At 38.9% G+C, this 25,989-nt stretch overlaps 1 protein-coding gene across 1 annotated transcript in view; it reads left to right on the top strand.

The window, feature by feature from the left end:
• ptk2aa (protein tyrosine kinase 2aa) overlaps positions 1-25,989 on the top strand; it is a 53,540-nt gene that overhangs the window by 14,993 nt on the left and 12,558 nt on the right. Inside the window, exons 8-33 of the mRNA XM_016677905.1 lie at positions 1,561-1,701; positions 1,844-1,921; positions 2,144-2,251; positions 3,551-3,668; positions 4,379-4,409; positions 5,654-5,718; positions 7,842-7,859; positions 10,330-10,386; positions 11,261-11,281; positions 13,618-13,715; positions 14,754-14,838; positions 14,911-15,011; positions 15,136-15,251; positions 15,867-15,967; positions 16,233-16,322; positions 16,636-16,840; positions 17,847-17,958; positions 18,078-18,140; positions 19,715-19,819; positions 20,871-21,005; positions 23,031-23,186; positions 24,225-24,309; positions 24,382-24,482; positions 24,607-24,722; positions 25,338-25,438; positions 25,704-25,793. Of these exons, the coding sequence (XP_016533391.1) occupies positions 1,561-1,701; positions 1,844-1,921; positions 2,144-2,251; positions 3,551-3,668; positions 4,379-4,409; positions 5,654-5,718; positions 7,842-7,859; positions 10,330-10,386; positions 11,261-11,281; positions 13,618-13,715; positions 14,754-14,838; positions 14,911-15,011; positions 15,136-15,251; positions 15,867-15,967; positions 16,233-16,322; positions 16,636-16,840; positions 17,847-17,958; positions 18,078-18,140; positions 19,715-19,819; positions 20,871-21,005; positions 23,031-23,186; positions 24,225-24,309; positions 24,382-24,482; positions 24,607-24,722; positions 25,338-25,438; positions 25,704-25,793 (2,497 nt within the window). The remainder of the gene's footprint in view (positions 1-1,560; positions 1,702-1,843; positions 1,922-2,143; positions 2,252-3,550; positions 3,669-4,378; positions 4,410-5,653; positions 5,719-7,841; positions 7,860-10,329; positions 10,387-11,260; positions 11,282-13,617; positions 13,716-14,753; positions 14,839-14,910; positions 15,012-15,135; positions 15,252-15,866; positions 15,968-16,232; positions 16,323-16,635; positions 16,841-17,846; positions 17,959-18,077; positions 18,141-19,714; positions 19,820-20,870; positions 21,006-23,030; positions 23,187-24,224; positions 24,310-24,381; positions 24,483-24,606; positions 24,723-25,337; positions 25,439-25,703; positions 25,794-25,989) is intronic.

Here is a 25,989-nt window from a genome sequence, read left to right as displayed (position 1 = left end):
TCAAAAAAAAAAAAAAACTTAGAAATTTCCATTTTCTTTTTTTTTTTTTTGATCAATTTGTGGAAACAAAACTTAAGGTAGTAAGGGCTAAAATCTGCAATTTAAAGAATCTATATTTGCTCAGGTTAACCCAGATTTGACTAATCTACCTAATCTAAGATAGTAGAGATGGGAAGAAAGAAGTGGGAAATAAGTACCGTTTCTATAACATATAGAAACTAAAACCCAGATTGCTAAATGTTTTCTTCACATAAATATTAAAAAATATTATAAAAACTGACAGAAATCTAGTAAGTTTACTCTGGAAAAGTGTGGTATTTGGAAATGGAAAACGTAGGAACCGTATTAAATGCACATCAGCCATGATGGATCTTAATGTTGGTAATCAGCACTGAGTGACAGTTGGAGAGTTTGCTGGCGTAGCCACGGCTAGCATGGTGATATGGAGGCTGATAGCCAGCTGCAGTGCTTCCTCTCAGGAAGGGTGGACATTTTTGTGCGTTTGTGGTGGAATTCTAGGAATTAAAACAGCAATCCTTTCTGGAGCACGAACAGCACTTAAAAACATGCAATCCTGAGTGCATTTTCACATCTGCCATTGTTGATGTGTGAACACTGGGGTATTGTTGGGAAACGTGTGTATCTGAGTGTGTATTGTGTTGATCTGTTGATTCCCCTGAGCTTAGCAACTGGACAGCTGGCAGCAGCGCTCTGTAATGCTCAAAACTGGACTCTACAGTATTTACATTTGAATTATACATTTTTACTGCAGCGATTCAAAAAGGTTTTGATGGACTTGTCTGCAGTTTTGTGATGCTACAACCATAAACCAGCACGTTTTAGTGCATTGGTCCAACCCAAAATAGCTCACAATTATGAGGCGAGAATACTTTGCAGTTTTTACCAAAATTTTTACAAGTAAAAATAAAACAAAAATCTGTTGTGCATTTCTGTTCAGTTTTGCTTCTTCAAATGCATAAGTTCAAATTTTACATGCAAGCCACAAACTTTTTGAGTTACATTTGGATGCATGTGAAGTATGACTGAGTGTAAGTGTTTTGATTGTCTTTATTTTCATTCTCATCATAAGTAGGTAAGGTTTTGTAAATCATGTATTATTGTTCCTAGATAGATTTACCACCATCTGTCTGCTCTTCAGTGACATAGAGCACACTTTAAAAAAACAAAAAAAAACTTTTTAGGTCAGCTCTACAATCTACTCTAGAAAGATTAGTTTATTATGTGTGAAGTAATTTAGAGAGTCCCTGAATAGGCCAAGGCATTGATGTTTAGTTTTGTAACTAATATAGTCAGAGTGCCTTTGTTTAGCTATTGATCCGAGCTGAGAATGAAGTGCAGAGGTCAGTTTAATTGGAAACAGAGTGGACTATTAGTCAATCAATGTCTGTGGCTGTACATTCGTGCAGGGAGATAAAAATACAGCCGCCTCTACTTCATCCTGTCAGACAGTTTTTTTTTATTCATCTATTTTTTTTATCCACCAACTACATAAGAGTTTTAAAAAAAACATATTTTCTCACTGTTCCTGCTTCTCTCCAGGCTAAAACCCTCCGGAAGCTAATCCAGCAAACATTCAAGCAGGTGGCCAACCTCAACGACGAGCAGTGCATCCTCAAGTTCCTGGAGATACTCGCATCGATTTACCGCTACGACAAAGAGTTATTTAAATGTGCCCTGGGGGTAGGTGTCTCCCACGTTACTCCTGAGAAGCAGGACTTGGTGTCCCTCTGTGTGCTGCAGAAGCGCTAGATTGACCCCTGTTGGTGGCATCCGGTCCTGCATTTAGTCTTTTTTTCTTTTTCTTTTTTTTCGTCTCTTACAGTCCAGCTGGGTGATTCAGGTAGAGTTAGCCATCGGGCCAGAAGAAGGCATCAGTTACCTCACTGATAAGGGATCAACGGTAAGTATCAGATGCACACTTACTAATAAAGACTCTGTTTCATAATTTTACACTCTGTTATTTTGATCTGTCACTTGAGTTTGCGGTTGCAATGTCACAAAATATGAAAAAGACACCGACGTGCTTTTGGCATTGTGGATTTCAGCAAAATCGATCAATCGCAATCATTGTAACATATTGCTGAACCATTTCATTTTTTTTCTTGTGCTTCTCTGTCTCCAGCCAACACATTTAGCAAACTTTAACCAAGTCCAGTCCATTCAGTACTCGGCTATGGAGGAGAAAGACAGGAAAGGCATGCTGCAGCTGAATGTAGCTGGAGCTGCTGAGGTACTGTCTGTCTGTCTGTCTGTCTGTCTGACACACTGTGACCTCCTTCTGGACATAATTCAGGTCATCTGCCCTAGGTGTAAATATTGTTCTCCACCAATCCTGATATGCAAATATTAGACTTTTTTTTTTCCTCTTCTTTTGTATATCGAAGAAAATTTGTCATTTAAAATCCACAAAGATTTAATTAACGACTGCCCTTTATGTTTTTACAACAAACTGTTTAAAAAAAAACCTATACTTTAATGTGCACTGCCTGCGACATTTATTATAAGAAGTTTAAGAAGCGTTAAAATAAATGTAATGCATGTATTTTTATTGCAGATGCACAATCTCACTCTGAAACTTTTATAAAAATCTTCTCTTTATGTAGTTGGAAACAAATCCTCTGGCACATTTATTAGTACATATAATAATCTCTAGTTACTTTAGTTGTAAAGTGAATGAGGGTACAGTCTATTGAGGGAATCTACGTTGCAGTCAGTTGTTTTAGAGGCAGCCCAGGAAAAAAACACAAAAAAAACTTTTGTTTTCTACCATCACAAATGTAAACATGGAGTTTGTTAATCTCTGGTGGGACTCACTTGTTGGGATAAAAACAAAAAAGATTGGGTTTCTCTACATCAACAAATCATGCCAGCTGTTAATGGAGGATGTGTATTACTGCGGGCCTGCTTGTCTTCAAACGGCACAGAAATTCTTGGCATCATGGTCTCACAAGAGTTCTGTAGAACTTCAGTAGAATTTCTACAGAATTTAAATTCCTAATTTTAAAATTCTGTCCTGTTGACCAAAGAGGGGACTGTGATTTTTCCTCACTGATTTAAAAAAATAAACTTAACCACAGGTTGTTGCCCTTGCTGAATTAAAATGCCCAAACTGAAGGTTTTGTTCTTCGATCAGAAAAATATTGTATTACTGAGGATTTTCACACATTTGGCTGGAGCTGTATATCATTTGTCTTTTCCTTCTCGAGGTTGACGCTATAATTTTGATGTCTGGAGGTTAAGCGCTGTGGAAACGGGAAAAGCGTGTCGCTCCATGTCTAACATCTAAGCAATGCTTTGTTTAACTTGAGTCAGTATTGGTTTATTGGCGTTGGAAGCGCAGGATTTACAAACACATCGTTGGTGCTGTTTGTCGGAGAATAGTTTTTTCCCTGGTGTCAGAGGCAGCTGGAAACCACATGGATTAAACTTTCTGCCTATTAATTGATCGTACGTGTGTGTATATCTTTGTGTGAGATCATCTCTCTCTCTCTGTGTGTGTGTGTGTGTGTGTGTGTGTTTGCTCGTACAGCCTCTCACAGTTACAACAGCGTCGCTCACCACGGCGGAAAACTTGGCTGACTTGATTGATGGTTACTGTCGGCTCGTCTCCATGGAAACGCACTCGTTCATTGTCAGAGTACAGAAAGGTGGGTGCACAGGATCACTTAGAAATATTAATCTACAAGGAGCAAATCAGCACTAGATACACACCTTTCAGACCTGCTGTGTCATTTTATAGTTTCTTAAATTTAGTTTTGAAAAAGTACTTGTTCACATGGAAATCAAAGAGAATGTATTAATTTTCCTGTATTTGGAGTTTTTGGCTACTTCTCAGTTTGCTCTACATTCTTTTCATTCACAAATATGAATTTAAAACTTTTATTTTGGAGTTTTTATTGACCAGAATATGAGTCACTATACAAAAAAATGATGATATGAGATTTTAATTTCTTCCTGTGTATCAGCAATCATTAACTTTAAATATTTTTAGTAATATAAATGTCCCATTTTATTAATATGCATTATAACAGTAACATTTTTACATAAAATGTAAATAACTCCTTTCCTGAAGCTGAGGTCAGTTATATTGTGGAGATGATTAATTACATTTTTTACATTTAAACTACAAAAGCACAAACAGACTGAGAAGTTATTGTAAATCCTTTTTTTTTCATTAGTGTTGCAGCTCTTCAAGTGATTTTCTTTCATTGTAAAACATTAAATGACTCAAACGTTTTTCACATAATCTAACTCTATATTTTTTGTTCTCTGAGTGTTTTGCACAGCTAACTATAACAAATTTGATTTGCTGTCTCCTGAGTTTATTTTGACTGCAGTGTCTGCTTTTATCCTCTAGAGGGAGAGAGAGCTCTGCCTTCCATCCCAAAGTAAGTCCCTGAATCTGTCATGTTCACATGTGGCTCCTGTCAAAGCTTTAAGACCTCACATTGGTAATACAAGCAACATTCTTGTGGGTTTACCACGCTGATTGAGCTTGTAGCAGCACAACTGACATGAAGGGCTCGTTTATTTTTCTACAGAAACATTGGGTGATTAGTCATTTGATAATATTAAGTTTCTTGGAAGATGAGTGATTATCAACATCAAAATCTGTTTCATGGTTGTTTTCTTTAAAAACAATGGACCAGAAAACCAATGTACATGTTTGGGCATGTAAAGCATAATCTAAGTTTTTCCAGAGAATCTGTTTGTCTGAGGGTGTTTCCCCAGAAAACAGAAGTTCCTAATTTCTAGAAACAGCCACATCTATTATAGATCTTTTTTCCCACCAGTTGCTAAAACAAGATGATGCAAAGTAAAACTAAATTTTCTAGTGAAAAGATAAAAATCATGGTAAATACTTATTACTCAGAATAGAAAAAAAAACTTACCTTAAACAACAATTCCCTGCACTATTTATATTTTATATTCCTCTTTAAAGCCTTTACTTCAGAAACACTGAGCCTCTCTCTCTATTTTCGGTGGCGATGTTTGTTGCTTAATAACCCATTCACTCTCACTTACAATAAAAGAAAAAGTCTGACGATTTTCCAGTATTTGAAGTTTGTGTTTATCTAGATTTCAATCAAAGATCCAACTCTCTGGAGATCAGGTAGTTATTTGCAGCCTGGCCACACATTTCTCTGTCTCTCGCTGAACTTCAAACATGAGCAGTTTTGCTTACTTTTCAACCTAAATCTCTCCCCCTCACTCTGTTTCCTTGGTCAAATAAGGAGATAAAGAAGGAAGCCAAATATTTTCCACTTTGGGTATTTAAACACTCTTAGTCTCCTCCTTCCTCTCACTTTGCTCGCTGCTTCTCCTTTCTCATTCCCTCTTCAATTAGTGACGTTAAGACCTCAGTGGAGCTCAGCTGACACAGAGCAGCAGACCACGGAAAAGAAACACCATAAGGATCAGTCTACAGCGAGACACAGTCATGGTTTCCTTTCTCTGCTTTTAGCGAGCTGCATGAGGGAGCGTGAACATGCCGTGGCCGTTTAATCTGTTTACATGAGCTCACTTTTGGAATCACTTGGGATTTTTCACAGTTTTTCTTGGACTAGGAACGTTTTTAGTTGTTTACGTGTTGACTGAATTGGTTTTCTATGCTTTTTCTGTTTGAATTCAGAGTTTCCAACAATGAGAAAAAGTTAGAGGCAGTCCGGAGCGGAGTAAGAACGATCTCTGTTTCTGGTAAGATGCAGAGCCATGCACAGACTGGTTTGAGATATCTTCTTTCCACTTCCTCCAACATCTGCTTTTTCCACACTTCCTTTCCCTCTCTCTTTTCCTGCTGCCTTTTGTTTCTGTCCTTACTTGTTTTCCTCACATCCATTCACTCTTGTTTTTTCCTCTCACTCCATCGTTCTCTTCCCTCACCTGATTGGCTAAAGACCTAGCGACATCGACGTCCCCCAAGCCAACCAAGGCTCGGCGTTTACTCCTCCCCTTTGTCTTCTGCTCAGACTCGCCACCCAATGGTATCGCTGGCTCTTATTGGAGTAGAAGAGCATGTGCATAAAATTGTGATGTGGCGGAGTGAAATTTCTGACCATCATGGTTCTTTCAGGAGAAACAAAATAGGCACTGAGAGCCTATAAAGAAAGAAGCCCTCATTGCCTCTGGAAAATACATAAAGTCTAAGGTTTCTTTGCCTATTTTATAGTCCCTTACTGCTCCAGAAAGAGACTGCAGTTGAAATGTTTTTTGGCAGGAGAACCTTGAACATTTTGTCTCTTTCTGATGTAATGTTGAAACGGTTTGTGTTTAACCGTTTAAGCCGCTGCATCCCAATTGGCCAACGTTTTGCCTGCTTGCTCTGGCTTATTTACTGTTGCATAATTTAAGCAATGTAACATTTTACATTGTTGCATAAAGCCGTTGCATCACTGACAAGAAAACTTAACACAACATTAAAAAAAAAATCTCATTAATGATCGTGTTTTGAGTCTTAATAATTTATGTGGATTGAAGCCTGAACAACCTGAAGACATGAATTAAAATAGTTTTCCCTTTACATAACTTTTTACTGGATTCACACAATGCCAGCAAAAGATTTAGTTCCATTTCTACTGATGAATGTTGGGATGACTTTTTGATCAGAATTAAGGTTCATATTTGGGGAGTTTTAGCATCTCAGCCACTGAAATATACATCAAATGTGAGTGAAGGCAGTGAAAGTTTATCCAAGAGATCTGATATGTTAGCAGGATTTACATGCATGGCATCAGTATTGATCATCAGAGTTGAGATGAGCTAACTTTGAGGCTTCTTCAGTCACTCACCGCACCAACACCGAAGAGTGTTGTGCTCACCGTGACCTGGTAGAACATTTGGTGCATTCAGTAGGAAACAAAGACAGGATTTTTGTGTTTCTGGTCCACCGTTTAGTGTCCCTTGTCTATGAAAATCTGGACTTTGGGCCATTTTAACACAAAAATGCATCTTAACCCAGTTTTCTTCCTGTATTTTGCTCAGTTTATCAGTTCTGATCCCTGCATCTGAAAACACCATCATGCTGCCAACACCAAGTCTCAGTGTGGGCATGCTGTGTTTAGGGTTAGTGTCATATTTCCGCTCCGTGTACCATCTTGAGTGTAGGCCGTAAAGTTAAATGCTGGGCATCTTCTGCCACATGTTTGTTGCGTGGGTTTTGGAGAAATGACACACATATCGCTGACGGAAAACTTCCTATAAAGGTTTCTTTCAGCAATGCCGTTCTTCTTGACACCCTTGGGTAATGACCAGGTTTTTAGAGCGAGCAATAAAACTTTGGGTCCATGGTTTAGCATCTCCCCAGATTTTAATCCCATCCAGAAGGTATGGCCTTCTGGATGGCCATACCTTCCAAGTGAACGAAAACAAGTTGTGAGAAACTCAAAGCAAAGTCAAGACTTGACCTATGAACTGTTATAGTGCAGAAGAAGGAGAAATGTGCTTGGCTACAGCAGAGAGACTACTGAAAACCCATTTTGACTGTTTACTTCTAATGAATGATAATTAGCTAAAACTGAAAGATACACACCTCCACATATTTGTATTGCACTGAATGAAATCTGATTTGTCCTGCTTTCCCCTGACCTTTGCCCTGCTTTGGACAGTGTTTCTTACTAACCGCAGTGCATTACTGAAAGTCAGCTCTCATTTTCCAGAAAAGAGTTCTAACTAGCTGCTTGTACAGTCTTTTGACTTGTCATGCTCTAACCTCTGTTTGTTTTTTTTTGTCTTCTTGTCTTCTCTCGGCTTCTCTGTCTTCCGTCCTGCTGCCATCTCTCCTCTGCTGTCCCATTTCCTGCATGCTCTCCTGGACCTCGCAGAAGACCTTAGCGGGGACGGTAAAGTTACACTGTTGTTTATCAATCTCTGTATTGTTCTTTCTTTCTCGTCCTGCCCTGGCTGCACACTGGCTGCAGCCTCCAGGGAAAGGGTAGCATGTGTGTATTTTGGTGTGCGGCTTGACGTGATGCTTACATTCCTGCATCTTTAACAAAAGCTGTGTGCACTTTTATGTAAATTTACTGTGGTTTAAGCAAAGTAGGGACAAAAAAAGACAATGAAATTCAAAGTTATCACCTACTGCATAATCTAATTTTCCTGCTGTGTAGAGCAGCATAATCAGCTCTAATATCTGATTTTTTTTTTTTATCTTTTTGAAAATGCGATACTACAGAGTATAAACATGTCTGCTTTAAACCAAAGAAACCCACAAAACGCAGAATTAGTAAACCCACAATTGCTCTGTTAAGGTTTACCTTTCTCTCAAGAAACAGACACCCAGACAGCCACACACAAAGCAAAATCTGCAGTCTTGAACATTTACACTTGCACACACATAAGGACCTGAGGAGGGAGAGGTTTGCTGGATTCTAATGTCGGTGCATTCCTGGCTATAAGGAGCTGGCTAAATCATACACACTTAGACACAGAAACATGTTAATTTTCTCTCCTCCAAGCTGAAACGGACTGAAGAGAAATGTTCATCCCTGCTTAGAATGTGTCTCCAACTGAGTAAGACTAAACTGCAATCAGCTCAACGAAAACAAACCCATTTTGCAAAAAAAACAAACAAAACAAAAAAAACGAGTGTATAGTGCAAGTCGGAAACTATGCTACAAAGTACAAATCTTTGGCTTGACAATAGATTAGAAAGAAAAAAAGTTTGGAAAAACTGAAATAAATAAAAAGTGTTGCTAAAACGTGGTTGAATGTTGTTTATATGTCTTTTTTTTTACAAGCTAGCTGCTTTAATTTGACTTTTATCAGTGATTATCTATGTTGTTTATAGTGAGCTTAGATACATAAGCTCCTCCTCTACTTCACACCTACTCACCAACTCGGCTTTCAGACATCTTAGAAAGACAGGAAACTGGAAACTGAGGTGGTTTTTGAACGAGCAGATGGATGTAAGTGTCTATTCAACATAAATAAATTTATCTATTTGTACTTTCTTATACTTTGCTTATTCTCATCAATTATCTCCAAACGGTGAAAGAAACGTGCTGGTCCATGCAGCTACACAAATTTATGAGACTAGAATTTGTATGTTGAATTGTTTTTGTAATTCACTTCTTTCTTTACACTCTTTTTTTCCTTTTTTTTGTTACTGATTGCTGATTAAGGGTCAGATTCAAACTGCAGCAACATCAGCGGTTTAAAATAGAAACCGCTGTGTCGCTCAGTTGAGTCCATGAGTCCTTGTTGCAGTAGCAAGACGAACACAAGTCCAACCTATTCACCAGTGGCTGAAAGAAATGCACCTCAGAAAGTCGTAGATTAATATTTATACATTTATGGAAACTTAAAAATGGAAATATAAACTGATCAAATTATCCATTCAGGTTTATTTTAAAGGGGTGGTTAGGTACGACTAATTGCAACACTTAGGTTTTTGTTAGGTTTTTTTTTTTTGGTTTTTTTTTTTTCAACATCGCCTTTTTTTTGTTTGTTTTTTTACCCAAATCAAAGGCTTTTTGATTCGGGTACCAGGAGTTCCTCTAAATATGTCAAAAATAAATAAATCACTGATGTAAAACCCTGATCTGACGTGCAGCAGCTGCAGCTTAGAAACATGCCTACTGAAGTTTCTGCTGCGTTCCTCATTGTGTTGCTTGTTCTGCCTGGCCTGCCTCATTTAACAGACGACTAGTTGTTGTTTCACATGTTGCTCTTCCTGGGATTCCTCGAGACAGAAATCAGCCACAGTGAGCTTATTTCACGTAAATTAGTCCGACTCCCACCAAGCTTGATAAATCCCGAGCAGAACTGTGGGAACGTTCAGGACAGCAGATGTTCGACTCCAGTTTCCAACAGCTGAGTCTGCACGCTGATTTTATTTTAAACACCACCATCTGGTTTCACTGACTCGGCCCACCTTTTGCCTCCCTTTTCCCTGCTGGCTCTGCTCTTATCCTCGCCCTGCCTCTTTCTATCTTATCTTATCTGCCTCACTTGTCACTGATTTCATCCTAATTCATTCCCCAACCCAACTGTTTTAGCTCTCGCTCCAGTTTCTCCCTCAATTCTTTCTTTTTTTTTTCTCCTGCTTTCGCTCTACTCCTCCTCCTGCTTCACCTCAGTAACTCCCTGCTATCCAGCTGCTCTCAAACAGACAGATATTCACAACACATGCTCAGCTGACGCGATCTGCCAAGCGTTTGTGTGCGTGTGAGAGAGAAAGGGAGGGCGTTAGGGACGGAGAGGAGAAACGAGCCGGACTTCCTTCACTTTTACGCTTTCTTCGGTTTTGTGAGTCGTAATGTGTGCCAGCTGTAGTATTCTTATATTCTTCTACTTCTGACCTTGCAGAGACTGACGACTATGCAGAGATAGTTGATGAAGAGGATACGTACACCATGCCCTCAAGTAAGTTTTTTTTTTTTTTTTTCCCATCTTCTTTGCTCGATGTCTATCAGCTGAAGAAACGTTTCGTCTTCAAACCAATGCGACGTTTGCGCGTCTGTCAAGTCCTTCCGTTTCGTTTTGCAGCCTAATAATCGGAATGCTGTGTGAGTCGTTTCCATGAAGCGCGCTCACAACAGCAACATCATAAATTGCTATAAACCACATTCGGTCAGAGCGCCGCTGTACAATTTAGGCCGGTTTTTCCGTTTTCTATTAACAGCAAAGACATTAGTTGGAGGTTACAAATCATAGACTACACATGTGGTTCCTGGAGACATGTGACAGATCCATTCAGATGTCCATAAAAACCCTCAATATGTCAGTGTGCTTGGCTGTACTTCTGTTTGTAACCGCTGCTGGAGCTCTGGGCTCAAATATCTTTTAAAGTGGATGTCTTGGCCAGTACAAGTACTTATGTATGTAATTGCATGGGTATCTTTGAAACTAGGCTGCGTTCTTCTGTCTTGCTATATTTATCTTCTTTTGTTTTTTTTTTTTTTTTGTTTCTTCTTCTTTAGTTTCTTTTTCGGTTACTTCCTCTAATCAGCATTTCTCTAGACATGTAGCATATTTTCCGACTCCGTTCCTGAGTTTGTATACGTTTTCATGTCAAACTGTCGGCTAAAATGGCTAAAGTTACAGTATGTGTAAAACGGTCCTGCTTTTTTAACCAGTCTGCAGCTGTATTTTGTATGTCTATTAACCAAATGTCAGATATAAGAAGTGTGTGTTTTCTGAGCTTTTTTTAACCTTTACGTAGCAGTCTGGCTCTCCCCCCTGTCTCTTCATCTGTCTTTCTTCCTCTGTTTTTTTTTTTTCCCCACCGCCAACACAGTGAGCTATGGAGTAGTTGAAGGTAAAACTACCCGCCTCTCTCATAATATCCCAATGAAATGCGTTTGTAGTGTTTTCTTTTTCCAGGCCCTACTAGCTTCATCATACAGTTAAACCAAATGGGTGTTAAAAGTGTGCTGCGTTTTCAGATTTTCATACTGCTTACTGAAGCCACTAAAATTTAGTGATGCTGAAATAGTGCATTTGTCTGGGAATTGCTCTCAATATTTCTTTTTTCCACAGTTGGAGCCTGGAAAATAGTATTTTATATGTTTTATATGCGGGTTCTGGTCATTTCGGCCCTTCGCCAGTTTGGGTTTTGCATGTTTCCTACCTGAAGTTATCAGGTACAAAGTGTGGGATGGATGTGCACCAGCCACGTGTCAGTTCAGACCCACTTTGGGTACATTTTGTACCTGCTTTAAAAACATTTTTCAATAGTCTGGAAATTGGGTCGTCTGATTATGATAACATCCACCAGCAGGAGGTTGCTAAGAACTACCTTGGTTTGGTCAGGGGCCTTAATCTGGCATATTTTATGCTCATCAACGTAACTTTTGTGACTGCTCTCTTTGGTTTTTGTAAAGTTTTGATGGGCTAATACCGATCTTTAGCTGAAACCTTTTCCAAACTATAAATTTCAGGTTGAACTGGACTGTGTTTCTTTAACTGGTTCCAAACTGCCAAAGAAAGCATTAAAAATACTATTTTAAGGGATTTAATAAAGATGCCAAAATTCATAAAATGCTTTAAGGTCTAGTCTAGGATATCCCATTCCATCTAAGATGGTCGAAGCATCAAAAAGTTGTATGTTTAATCATTTGTGAAACCTTCTGACTATGATTCAAGCTGGTTCAGCACTCAAAATGTCTGCAAGTTTATAAAAAAATGCAGAAACAATTCTAAAAACTTGAGTCAGCAAAAATCTGAAAATTTGTAGTGAAATAACTGCAGGAGTTAATTGTCTACTAATTAAATGGCATTATTATCTTATGTTAATAGTTTGGTTAGTTGTTAGTAAAAAACCTGCCACATATGCATTTACTAGAGAAAGTAGATTATTCCCTTAACTCTGAGACTTTCTAAAACTGCTATGATGCTAAATGCATCAGGTTTCTGTTCTTTGCCCAGCCTTCCTGTTACCTGCTTGGAGTCTTGCTCTCTCACAGTACGAATTGTAGACATGGCTCGTTGCGACAAACATTTGTGTTTCCTATTTAGAATAGATTCTGTCAGTTATTGCATTGAGTTTGACTCCTGAAAATGACTGCGTATTTCTGTAACATGTCAAAATGTACAGATACTCTGAGTTTCAGTCAGTGGGTATGAACTGGTTGGCATGTGGGTACAAAGTGGGCTTTTTGGGTAGCATTGTGGTACTGATTGGGGAAGGAGCGAACTGACCAGGTGCCGTTTTAAACCGAGTTTGTTTCCTGTGTTTTTGGAGACGATCCTGCTGAATTTCCCAATGAGAGCCAGTCCATGAAAAACATCAAAATCACAATTTGAGAACATCGAGTCTCTTCAGACTTCAAGAAGTGATGTAATTGCATTGTGTTTGTGTTGTTTGGTGGTTTGGTTCTCATTGCTCCATCGTTTGGTCAAATGTCTTTATTTACGATTTGTGGTTGTGTCAGTTCTCTGTGGCTTCTTTCATGTTTGAAGCAATATTCATTTCTCGTAGCAGTATAGATTAATTGCTGTAAATCTTGTAAGAAGGAATGTATTTTGGCACTTTTCAAGCTGTGCTGTTTTGTCTTTGAAGTTACAAAAGCAAAATTTCTGAGCCAGCGCATTGCGAAATATTTGCCTCACAACATCCTGATTGTTCGGTTTTCTGCTATCCCGGCAGTCAGCTTGACCTTTACAGAAGCAGAACTTAAGTGTCAGCTTTAGTTCGAATGTCGAGGATTGTGGTTTTAGTCGCAAACTTTAATAGTTTCCTTTGAATATTAGTGGTACTGTAAAAAGACAGAGACCAGAGTAAGTACAGCACATCTGTTTCAGTCAGAGGGAAATTACATTTGAGTTTGTTTTCAGAATGCTTTCACTTCAAAGCACTCCAAGGGTATTATCTACTCTGCATGAAGAATTTCTAATGATGATGGAGGTGGTTTGGTTTGCATGTTTTAGAACATTTGTTTGAGATTTCCTCAGTCTGTGATGCGAACAGGAGACCTACCGAAACGTTTGCTGATTACTACCAGTGGGTACTTCTTTTTTTTTACCTCAGAGGGCAACAGAAACGTTTCATCATTTTATAATACTGGGAAAGTTGTTCATTTTAAATGTGATAGCCTTGTTTTGTTTGTTTTTTAAAAATACTTTCTTTGCTCTTTTCTCATGTTCCCCTCTCAGCACGGGATTATGAGATCCAGAGAGACAGGATAGAGTTGGGTCGCTGCATCGGAGAGGGTCAGTTTGGCGACGTTCACCAAGGAGTCTACAGCTGCCCGGTTTGTTGAAACGTACACACACGCAAACGGTCAAACGCCGTTGAATAAACACTAACATCTCTAAAAACGCGACGCTTTTTGTTTGAATTAAATGAAGAGGCAGAAGCAAATATGAACAATTACATTGTTGAAGCTTAACGTTAGTCTGCTTTAGCCAGTTCAAAACTAGTTAAAGTTTTTTGGGCTCTTTGGAACATCCAGCTGCGTTCGAGTCGAACCTTTAAACGAGACTATCCCCGCTCAGGTGATTTAGTTAGAATGATGATCCAGGAAGCCACTGAGGAGGAATTTTATCAAATAGGAGATGCCGGAGAGAGTCTGCTTCTGAATCCACGAGGTGGAATGATAAAGACGAAGGACTACATCTGAGTACTTCGAAATCATTTCTGATCAACAGCCAAACGTTTGAAACTTTGACACATTTTGTTAGTTTTGTTTCCCCCAATTATGCCAGGATTTTGTTTATGGATACAAAAAGCGTGTCACTTTCTGCAATTTGCCAAGGAAGAGAGATATCGTCACATACCCACATATAGATTTCCTAAAATTGTGCAGCCCTTAGTAGATGCAATCCATAATAAATTCAAACTTAAAACGTCAGCTGTTTATTGTGTGATCAAGTCACCTGGAAAGTGAAGGGTTAAAAAAAGTCTTTCAGCCATAATTTAATACAGTATTCATGCTGATAAGGAGTCGTCTGTACGTGTGTCCGTCCTGATCATTATACACATACTTAACATCAAAAACGTTTCTATCCTGTGTATTAAATGTCAAAAAAAGTCAACTTTAGTTTTGATGTACAACTAAACCAATTTCTCCCTCCTCACCTCAATTTTCAGTTACAACTTTAAAGGATCTGCTGTGTTTTACAAGCAGATCTCTACTTTTTATGTTTCTGTTCTCTTTTCTCAAATATAAAATATTTCCCAAACCTCAGTTAGTCAGGCATTATATTTCGTAATCCATCAATGCCTACACAATCGTTAAATGACGCTCGTGTTTTTCAATCTGCTATCCTGCGTTCTGTGCGTTCCTCAGGACAAGCCGCCTCTGCCTGTTGCCATCAAAACCTGCAAAAACTGCACCACAGACAGCGTCAGAGAGAAGTTCCTTCAAGAAGCCTGTAACGGCGCTTTGCGTTTCTTCATTTCCTCACCGTTTCCTTGCAGAAGTGCTCACTCTCTCTGTTTTCCAGTAACAATGCGCCAGTTCGACCACCCTCACATCGTTAAACTGATCGGCGTGATCACAGAGAACCCGGTGTGGATCATCATGGAGCTCTGCACGCTCGGAGAGGTGCGATGCGTTTAAGAGCGCTTTGTCACATTTTCCTCCTTCGTCCGTCAGGACGGAGATTTGCATAAACGTGCGTTTATGTTTCTCTTTGCGCTTGTTTGTGTGTGTGTGCGTGTGTGTGTAGCTGCGGTCGTTCCTTCAGGTGAAGAAGTACAGCCTGGACTTGGCCACCCTCATTCTGTTTTCCTACCAGCTCAGCACAGCGCTGGCCTACCTGGAGAGCAAACGCTTTGTGCACAGGTACAGCCTTCTAAACTTTTAAAAAAGTATTTTACTTCTTGAAAAACTGAAATCGCATAAAACGACAGTGGGCTTTTTCCCCCCCTCAACATTAAAATAAGAAAACAAAGTCATTTTAAATCATGGAAGATCCATAATTGCATCTTGACTCATTAAAAGATTGGCATCTACTTTGAAAATTCTTTTGGGTTTGATTTAAAATAATAATAATAAAAAAGCAAATAAAAAAAATGCTATTTTCAGCAATGAGAACCAGATTTAGGGTTGTTCTAGTCAGCCTAGGAGATTAGTGTTCAACAAAGTTTGCTTTTGAATAGAAGTTACTCGACAGATGTGTTCCTCCTATTCACTATAAAATGAAAGAGAATCCAAAAAAAATTCTTATTAATAAACAATTTTGTGCTCTGCCTAACATTTTCTGTTGTAAGATGTAAATTTTTTCAATATAATATAATATAAAATATAAAAAGTCACTAGTTAAATATAAAAAGTTATAAACTTAAGTTACTTATTCAGTCACATCTTAAGTTATAATCACAATGTCATTTATAATAAATCTGCGTAATGTTTCTAATTTGAGGATTCAAAGCTGAACACAGATGTTGTGTGTTGTAGAGATATTGCGGCGCGTAATGTGTTGGTCTCCTCTGTGGACTGCGTGATGCTCGGAGACTTTGGTCTGTCTCGATACATGGAGGACAGCTCTTACTACAAAGGTAATGGCATGTCCGACCGTAATTAGGAGTAAAGTCATCAAAGTTTTCATTGTACCGTCACGCACGTGAGATGTTTTCTATACAGGTTTTAGTTGCTCCACTAAGCAAAGAGCTGAGATCAGTCTGTGCTTTAGTTGGAGTAGGTTTTCTTTCGCCTGTACTTTTCTACCATCTAGTGGTGACATTAGGGAACTGCAGTTCCTCCGTCGTCGTCGATTCTCGGTGAGGTTCTGAGTATATTAATGATCAAATGTTTGTGTCTCAGCTTCTAAAGGTAAACTTCCTATTAAATGGATGGCACCAGAATCTATCAACTTCAGGAGATTCACCTCTGCTAGTGACGTTTGGATGTTTGGTGGGTTCATCTGATATTACTCTGACAATTTACTCTCAAAGATTTGCCTTTCTCTTTACTTTTCCTATTTCTTTCCCACTTCATTCTCTACCTTCCTTTATTCTTTTTATTCACTTTTTGTAATTTGAGTAGCAGTTTCCCTTTAAATCTACAGCAGCGTTCATACAATGAATGTAACAGGACATTTTGAGTAGTTCCTATGTTTTTAAAAAGTTTAGTTGCATTTCTGATGTGTTCCAATTATGATTGCGTCTCTAAACACACATCTTAGATGGGATTACACACTAAAAACTGCTGTGTTTTCCCCCTGCAGGAGTGTGTATGTGGGAGATTTTAATGTACGGCATCAAGCCGTTCCAGGGGGTAAAGAACAACGATGTGATTGGTAGGATAGAGAACGGGGAGCGGCTGGCCATGCCTCCCCAGTGTCCGCCCACCCTCTACAGCCTGATGACCAAATGTTGGTCGTACGACCCCAGCAAGAGGCCACGCTTCACTGAACTCAAAACACAACTCAGGTGACATGTTTTTGTGTGTGTGAAGCTTACAGGGAATACTGCTCCCTCTCTTTTTTTCCCAATACAGCAGGTTTAAATTGGACCAAAGAAGTTTTCAGGTGCCTCAGTTTGTTTCTAATTTCCTAGGAACAAACTAGGATGGTGACGCCATCAAGTTCCTCACAATTTCAGAAGGCAAACTATTTATTTTGAGATGTTTTCTTTCACTTTCAGTCCTGTTTTATTTAAAGTTGTTACTTTTATGATATGTTGTTTTGGTGGAGTGAATCTTCTCTTCTTCTGGACTCTCAGTCCAGATGGAAATGGCGCCTCCCTGTGGCGTGGTGTTTACATTTTTTTACTTACTTTTCTGCCTTATGTTTGGTTCACAGTGTAGTTAAAAGAGGCCCAAATCTGACCTTTTCATCCCTAAAGCTGATTTTGTGACCTATAGCTGATTTTTTTGTCTTCAATTCTGACCCAGACCACTTTCATTTTTGACCATAAATTAGATGCATGTCAGATTTATTTATTGAAGGTTCAAGATGGAGATTTTGTACCATTACGTACTTTTCCAAAAATACCTGGAATCAAAAATCTCTCAGTAGATTATCCAGATTGTAAACAACTTCCACTGTACTGTTAAATGTTTGTGTGTGATTAAATAATTGTTTTTTAATTTCAGCCTTTGTCTTAATATTGACTTTTTTGCTGACGTTTGCAATCAGGACTCTAGGTTTCAACTGTAATAAACAACAACTTACATTTTTATCAACTACGAAAATGTGTCATTGCAAATGTGTGTGAGTCATTCAGAAAGTGCAGTCATAGTGCTAGAGGTGAGGGCAGTTTCTATGTTTTAGCTTTTTGATCGAGTCTTTTAGTATTTATCTGGAACCACTCTTGAGCCGTATGTTTTGTGTAATTCGCTAGTAAATAAATGCGAGCAGGCTGAGTTGATTTGAACTGCAGGAATAAAACACATAAATAAATATGTGTGCTGTTATTCTTCTCGTGATTTTTGCAGTGTCATACTGACAGAGGAGAAGGGTTTACAAGAGGAGAGGCTGAGGGAGGAGATGAGGAGGCAGGTCACCGTTTCCTGGGACTCTGGAGGTTCAGATGAAGCTCCACCGAAAGTAAGACTTCACGGACACCCTGACCTTTCTTTTTCCTCTCTCCTGCTACTACTTCCTGTTTCTCTGAGGCATTTGAACATGATGACAAACTCCAGCTGCTGGTATCTTTCTGTCTTTAGCCCAGTCGGCCAGGCTATCCCAGCCCTCGCGCCAGTGAAAGCTTCTTTTCCAACCACTTCCAGGTAAACCAATCCAGGATCACACTAAAAAGAAAGATTTTAATAAGTAAATACAATGCTGCTTGAATTGGACACAAACCTGTTAAGTTATTACTGTTTATCTGCTGTTGTGTTTTGCAACTTAAAATGTGTGCAAAGACCTCGAAAAACGGTTGCTGTGGAAATTTGGTGACCCTAAGAAGCCGTTCTTTGCTACACTTTAATAGCACAGCATGAGATTTGAACATTTGGTTTTTTACATCGTGAGTCGTTTTTATCGTTTTGTCTTTTCTTGACATAAAGGTCAACTCACACCAACCTCATTTGAGTAAGAAAAAAAGCTATTTACTGTCCTAAAAGTTGACGTCCACACAGTGCAAGAAAGAAACATCAATGTTGACTGAAAGTAATAAAAAAAATGTAAAATATGTTTGCAACTACAAATAAAATTTATGAAATATTTTAATCATAATTATGCTATTTCTCTTCACTACATAAATCACTTATGTATATTATCAATTTTAAGCATCAGACAGCTATCAGAGGCACACAAATAAATGTAGGGATTTATTTATCTGCAACAGTTTGAGGGGCTGTTACCCCTGGATTGACACAGATCAGTGTGACTCTGTGCTGCATGGGTCAAAACAAAGAGAAACAGGGGAGAGCAATGAGTTCTCTCAATGCTCTCCTCGTGAACGGAGCAGACGGAAGGCATTTCCTGTTGTGCTAAAAGCTGCTCACACATGGCCACGCAGGCACAAATCAAAACCACCGTTTTCTCTCTATGGCAAAAAAAAACAACTCTCAATCTTATTTTTGTCAAGAATCTGAGGATATACTTAGCGACATACAAGTCTACAGTCTTCAATTGTTTTAAAGGCGACTTATTATAATTCCTTAAACAGATTAGGATAGGTCTTTGGGCTACATAAAACATGTTCAGTACATTTTTTCCCCCCAAATAAATCGTTCTTAGATAATAAGATTTTATTCTGCTCAGTTCTGCCTATATTGAGCTCCTTCCCACTTGAGCTGTTTTAGGGAGTCTTGTCACTTTAAATCCAAATAAGCTGTGGCTGGCCACGCCCCCACCCCCCGACCCCCGAACCCAGCGTTTACACTCCCACGTGAAAATGGCTGCAAAGATATGCACAATTACATAACCATGCGTCTTTGAAAAGCATTAATAGAGCCTCCTGCACAACCAACAAGAATGCAGCAAGTGGTTTCGGGGATGGCATGTCAACAACAAAACACTTGTGTTGTCCAGCAGCCATTATACAGTGGATACAGCGGTAAAACCAGCTGGACAAACATGCTGGAGTGCAGCTACGGTTGCTAGGTAACGGGCTAGGCTTAGAAATGACTTGTTTTCCAGTCATCAAAAAACATGAACTTATTGCCAAAAAACAGTAGGGTTTTTCTTTTTTTTTGTTTGTTTGTTTTTTAGAAATGGAAGAACTAAAAAGTGCCCACTGCTGCCCACTCCAGCAGTGGGCAGACAGATGACTGCTAATGCTGAGTTTCTTCATGCCTAAAAGAGACCATTGTTCACACAATGAAACAAAACATTTCCTGTCTCTTCCTGCCTCCAGCCGTCGCCTGGTGGAGTCGGAGGAGTAGGAGGCAGCTATTCCTCTTCTGATTCGTGGAATCAGCTCAGACCTGAACATGCACCACTGTGGAACCCAACTATGGAGGTAAAATTGAGCTGCTTATTTCCTCTATCAGAAGCAACAGAAGCCATTGTTTTTTTATTTTATTTTTATTTTTCAGTCTTCAGATTATCCTTAAAAAGTCTTAAATTCATGTATCTAAAAATTAAGGCTTTCAGATGTCTTCAATTCATTTTAAAAAATTTAATAATTTGATCCCAGATCTTTTATTTCGTCGTCAGGGAGCTATTTTTTTATTTTTTTTATTTTTGTAATTAAATGCGGGACTTTTCTGTCAGGCAAACGGTGGAGTTACTCGCAGACACCTGCATTGCTTTCTTTGACTTGAGGCACTTAAAGCTACCGCTAACTAGCTGCTGAAATACCCTTCTAGATTGCTAGCTGGCTAGCGTCTATTGTGAATACTGTAAGTGCAAATGTATGTCCAGCTGGTTGAACGACGATCGTTTTCACCACTGGCTCAAATAAAAAATAAGGGTTAAGGCTGTAGAGATTGGTATGCAGTGTGAGAAACACAAAGCCGCTGCCAATAGTCACAAAAAGACCCCAGAAATTTCACATTTTTTTGTTATTCTATTTAATTCAAAAATTCTTTATTAATCCCAGAGGGAAATTAAATTATGCTGGATTGGAGCAGGATTCCCTTGTATTTAGAGTTTCTGTGGTCTTAAATTTAATTCAAGGTGGCATTAAATTGGCTTTAAATCTGGGCAAAAAGTTTTCACTCTGTTTTAAAAGTCTTAAATCTGACTTACTGAAACATGCAGATATCTTGATCTTACACAATTCTAAGTGCTACATTACAGTATTGCTTTTAGCATGAGGGTTAATCGAACATTTACATATAATTTGATTCTATAAAAGTTGCTTGAATCTTTTACCAGAACTTAAATCTCCCATTTTAAGTCTTATTTATATAATTATCTTGGAATATTAAATGCCACTTTGGAACACCGCAGCGTACGCCGCTTTGTTTCTTCTCCTTCTCTTTTCAGTAGCTGCCTGTGAAATAAAAGCTGACCATATCTCTTTTTTTTTTTTCTTCTTCTGGTTTTCTGGTCTCGTTGTTCTCCAGGAGAGACTGGATGTGAACCAGGCTCTGATGGAGGAGACGCTGATAAAGCAGCAGCAGGAGATGGAGGAAGACCGGCGGTGGCTGGAGCAGAAGGAGAGCCACATGGTAATGAAACTCACACAGAAAGAGAGTTTGTGATCATAACCGTTCAGTTTTCACCGCAAGAATACAAAATATTACCCAGACAAGCATCAGGAAATAAGTTGCATGAGCTTTGGTTTTCACATTTGTCATTCAGATTAGAAATTGTGCCACACTGTGTTTGTTCACACACCTAGTGGGATGTTAAAGAGATAAAACGGAAAACAATGCAAGACACCAGAGGAATGAGTTTGGTTATAAAAGAACACCACAAGCTTTGAGAATAACCAAGTTCTGTTGATATAACCTCTCCGAGGATCTGTTCTTTATGAAGTGGTAACGATGTCAGAAGAAAGTCCTGTTCATCTCTCTTTGATGGGATGGGTTCATGTCAAAGGATATTAGTGATAAGATGGTCTAGTTAAAGCCCTAAATCTGTGAAAACACCCACAGACTCCATCCAACCTTATGAGCTAGTTTGCAAAGGAGAGGAAGGAAAGTTTCGGTCTCCAGGTCAGACTCTGGTCCTTGACGGCCACCGACCTGTGGATGCATCTCTGCTCCGACACACCTGGATCAAACGAAGGGCTGGAAACCAGGCTAACAGGCCAACGAGGAAACTGCCTCTGGATTCGTTTGCGTTGAAGAGATTCATCCAAAAATTGGCCTATTACATACGGTCCCCGTTAAAGTAAAAGCTCGTTGTGATCACAAACTGTGGTATTCGTTGGCAAAAGAATCGACCAGAAAGATTCGGAAGCAAAACAAAACCAAAAACAAAAAAATAAGGTTCCACTTTATCTGCGGAGATTTGTGCCGGCTGTTTTTGCCAGAAGAGCTCCAAAATATCTTTTTCAGATCGCTAACCTGGCTCTGCTGTGCAGGTTTTGATTTATCTCATCAGACAGTAAAACCATCCGAAAAGCAGCCAAAAAAACGATCGTTTAACAGCTCTGTTTTTCTACTCTCCTCGTTTCTTCTCTCGACTTGATTGGCTGTCCTTCGGGTTTTCAGCCAGACGTAGGTGGGCCTGAATGGCAGAAGGCTCGTGTCCTCCACCCCCCGTCTTTCATTTTTCACCCTGACTTCACATGTACTCGACCTGCTCTTCGCGTCTCAATTAAATCTATCGTGTCACTCAGAGCAGGTCAAAACTTTGGTATTTAATTTATCTGTGGTTTCCTTTCAGACAGTTTGGAAAGCATGTTTTTATACGTCACGTGTTGGAAAGAAGGCTCGTCTTCAACCTTAACATATCCAGAAAACACCGACCGTTACTAAACCATAAACCAAGCAGCAGAGAGCAGACTTTTATTTTTTTTTATTTTATTTTATTTTTTTTTTTACATACATTAACTTTGGATTCTTTTCACTGGGCCTGTCTGAAATTTACTTAGGACTTTCTTCCATTTATTTAGAAACAAACTAGAAACTTCGGATGCCGTTTAATTCATGCTAAAGCAAAATAACAAAACAAATAAAGACACTGCATAAAGATCTCAATGTGTTTCTTGTGTCCTTGTTTTCTGTCCTACATCCATTCATTGAGTTCTTCTTTCCTTCCTTTTTTGTCCTGACTGTAGATCTGAGCCTGTGTATGAAGGTGCTGCCTTATTTGAGGGGCATGTTCTCTTGTTTTTCCCATTTTGAACAGAGGCTAAGTGTGCTGCATCAAATTTCTAGCCTAATTAGACAGGGAGGCAGAGCTGATAAATGACGCTTTTCAACTACTTTAAGTTGATTAAAGTACAAAATTCTTCAGTAATATTTATGCTAATGTTGGAAATATATTCCTCAAAGTTGGTTATTTTTCCCCAAACAGAATAGATTTACTGAAATTAAAGATNGTATTATCTACTCTGCATGAAGAATTTCTAATGATGATGGAGGTGGTTTGGTTTGCATGTTTTAGAACATTTGTTTGAGATTTCCTCAGTCTGTGATGCGAACAGGAGACCTACCGAAACGTTTGCTGATTACTACCAGTGGGTACTTCTTTTTTTTTACCTCAGAGGGCAACAGAAACGTTTCATCATTTTATAATACTGGGAAAGTTGTTCATTTTAAATGTGATAGCCTTGTTTTGTTTGTTTTTTAAAAATACTTTCTTTGCTCTTTTCTCATGTTCCCCTCTCAGCACGGGATTATGAGATCCAGAGAGACAGGATAGAGTTGGGTCGCTGCATCGGAGAGGGTCAGTTTGGCGACGTTCACCAAGGAGTCTACAGCTGCCCGGTTTGTTGAAACGTACACACACGCAAACGGTCAAACGCCGTTGAATAAACACTAACATCTCTAAAAACGCGACGCTTTTTGTTTGAATTAAATGAAGAGGCAGAAGCAAATATGAACAATTACATTGTTGAAGCTTAACGTTAGTCTGCTTTAGCCAGTTCAAAACTAGTTAAAGTTTTTTGGGCTCTTTGGAACATCCAGTTGCGTTCGAGTCGAACCTTTAAACGAGACTATCCCCGCTCAGGTGATTTAGTTAGAATGATGATCCAGGAAGCCACTGAGGAGGAATTTTATCAAATAGGAGATGCCGGAGAGAGTCTGCTTCTGAATCCACGAGGTGGAATGATAAAGACGAAGGACTACATCTGAGTACTTCGAAATCATTTCTGATCAACAGCCAAACGTTTGAAACTTTGACACATTTTGTTAGTTTTGTTTCCCCCAATTATGCCAGGATTTTGTTTATGGATACAAAAAGCGTGTCACTTTCTGCAATTTGCCAAGGAAGAGAGATATCGTCACATACCCACATATAGATTTCCTAAAATTGTGCAGCCCTTAGTAGATGCAATCCATAATAAATTCAAACTTAAAACATCAGCTGTTTATTGTGTGATCAAGTCACCTGGAAAGTGAAGGGTTAAAAAAAGTCTTTCAGCCATAATTTAATACAGTATTCATGCTGATAAGGAGTCGTCTGTACGTGTGTCCGTCCTGATCATTATACACATACTTAACATCAAAAACGTTTCTATCCTGTGTATTAAATGTCAAAAAAAGTCAACTTTATTTTTGATGTACAACTAAACCAATTTCTCCCTCCTCACCTCAATTTTCAGTTACAACTTTAAAGGATCTGCTGTGTTTTACAAGCAGATCTCTACTTTTTATGTTTCTGTTCTCTTTTCTCAAATATAAAATATTTCCCAAACCTCAGTTAGTCAGGCATTGTATTTCATAATCCATCAATGCCTACACAATCGTTAAATGACGCTCGTGTTTTTCAATCTGCTATCCTGCGTTCTGTGCGTTCCTCAGGACAAGCCGCCTCTGCCTGTTGCCATCAAAACCTGCAAAAACTGCACCACAGACAGCGTCAGAGAGAAGTTCCTTCAAGAAGCCTGTAACAGCGCTTTGCATTTCTTCATTTCCTCACCGTTTCCTTGCAGAAGTGCTCACTCTCTCTGTTTTCCAGTAACAATGCGCCAGTTCGACCACCCTCACATTGTTAAACTGATCGGCGTGATCACAGAGAACCCGGTGTGGATCATCATGGAGCTCTGCACGCTCGGAGAGGTGCAATGCGTTTAAGAGCGCTTTGTCACATTTTCCTCCTTCGTCCGTCAGGACGGAGATTTGCATAAACGTGCGTTTATGTTTCTCTTTGCGCTTGTTTGTGTGTGTGTGCGTGTGTGTGTAGCTGCGGTCGTTCCTTCAGGTGAAGAAGTACAGCCTGGACTTGGCCACCCTCATTCTGTTTTCCTACCAGCTCAGCACAGCGCTGGCCTACCTGGAGAGCAAACGCTTTGTGCACAGGTACAGCCTTCTAAACTTTTAAAAAAGTATTTTACTTCTTGAAAAACTGAAATCGCATAAAACGACAGTGGGCTTTTTCCCCCCCTCAACATTAAAATAAGAAAACAAAGTCATTTTAAATCATGGAAGATCCATAATTGCATCTTGACTCATTAAAAGATTGGCATCTACTTTGAAAATTCTTTTGGGTTTGATTTAAAATAATAATAATAAAAAAGCAAATAAAAAAAATGCTATTTTCAGCAATGAGAACCAGATTTAGGGTTGTTCTAGTCAGCCTAGGAGATTAGTGTTCAACAAAGTTTGCTTTTGAATAGAAGTTACTCGACAGATGTGTTCCTCCTATTCACTATAAAATGAAAGAGAATCCAAAAAAAATTCTTATTAATAAACAATTTTGTGCTCTGCCTAACATTTTCTGTTGTAAGATGTAAATTTTTTCAATATAATATAATATAAAATATAAAAAGTCACTAGTTAAATATAAAAAGTTATAAACTTAAGTTACTTATTCAGTCACATCTTAAGTTATAATCACAATGTCATTTATAATAAATCTGCGTAATGTTTCTAATTTGAGGATTCAAAGCTGAACACAGATGTTGTGTGTTGTAGAGATATTGCGGCGCGTAATGTGTTGGTCTCCTCTGTGGACTGCGTGATGCTCGGAGACTTTGGTCTGTCTCGATACATGGAGGACAGCTCTTACTACAAAGGTAATGGCATGTCCGACCGTAATTAGGAGTAAAGTCATCAAAGTTTTCATTGTACCGTCACGCACGTGAGATGTTTTCTATACAGGTTTTAGTTGCTCCACTAAGCAAAGAGCTGAGATCAGTCTGTGCTTTAGTTGGAGTAGGTTTTCTTTCGCCTGTACTTTTCTACCATCTAGTGGTGACATTAGGGAACTGCAGTTCCTCCGTCGTCGTCGATTCTCGGTGAGGTTCTGAGTATATTAATGATCAAATGTTTGTGTCTCAGCTTCTAAAGGTAAACTTCCTATTAAATGGATGGCACCAGAATCTATCAACTTCAGGAGATTCACCTCTGCTAGTGACGTTTGGATGTTTGGTGGGTTCATCTGATATTACTCTGACAATTTACTCTCAAAGATTTGCCTTTCTCTTTACTTTTCCTATTTCTTTCCCACTTCATTCTCTACCTTCCTTTATTCTTTTTATTCACTTTTTGTAATTTGAGTAGCAGTTTCCCTTTAAATCTACAGCAGCGTTCATACAATGAATGTAACAGGACATTTTGAGTAGTT

This window comes from Poecilia formosa, unplaced genomic scaffold (genome assembly GCF_000485575.1).
Source record: "Poecilia formosa unplaced genomic scaffold, Poecilia_formosa-5.1.2 Scaffold169, whole genome shotgun sequence".
NCBI classification, from domain to species: domain Eukaryota; kingdom Metazoa; phylum Chordata; class Actinopteri; order Cyprinodontiformes; family Poeciliidae; genus Poecilia; species Poecilia formosa.
This window is presented reverse-complemented; position numbering and strand designations above follow the sequence as displayed.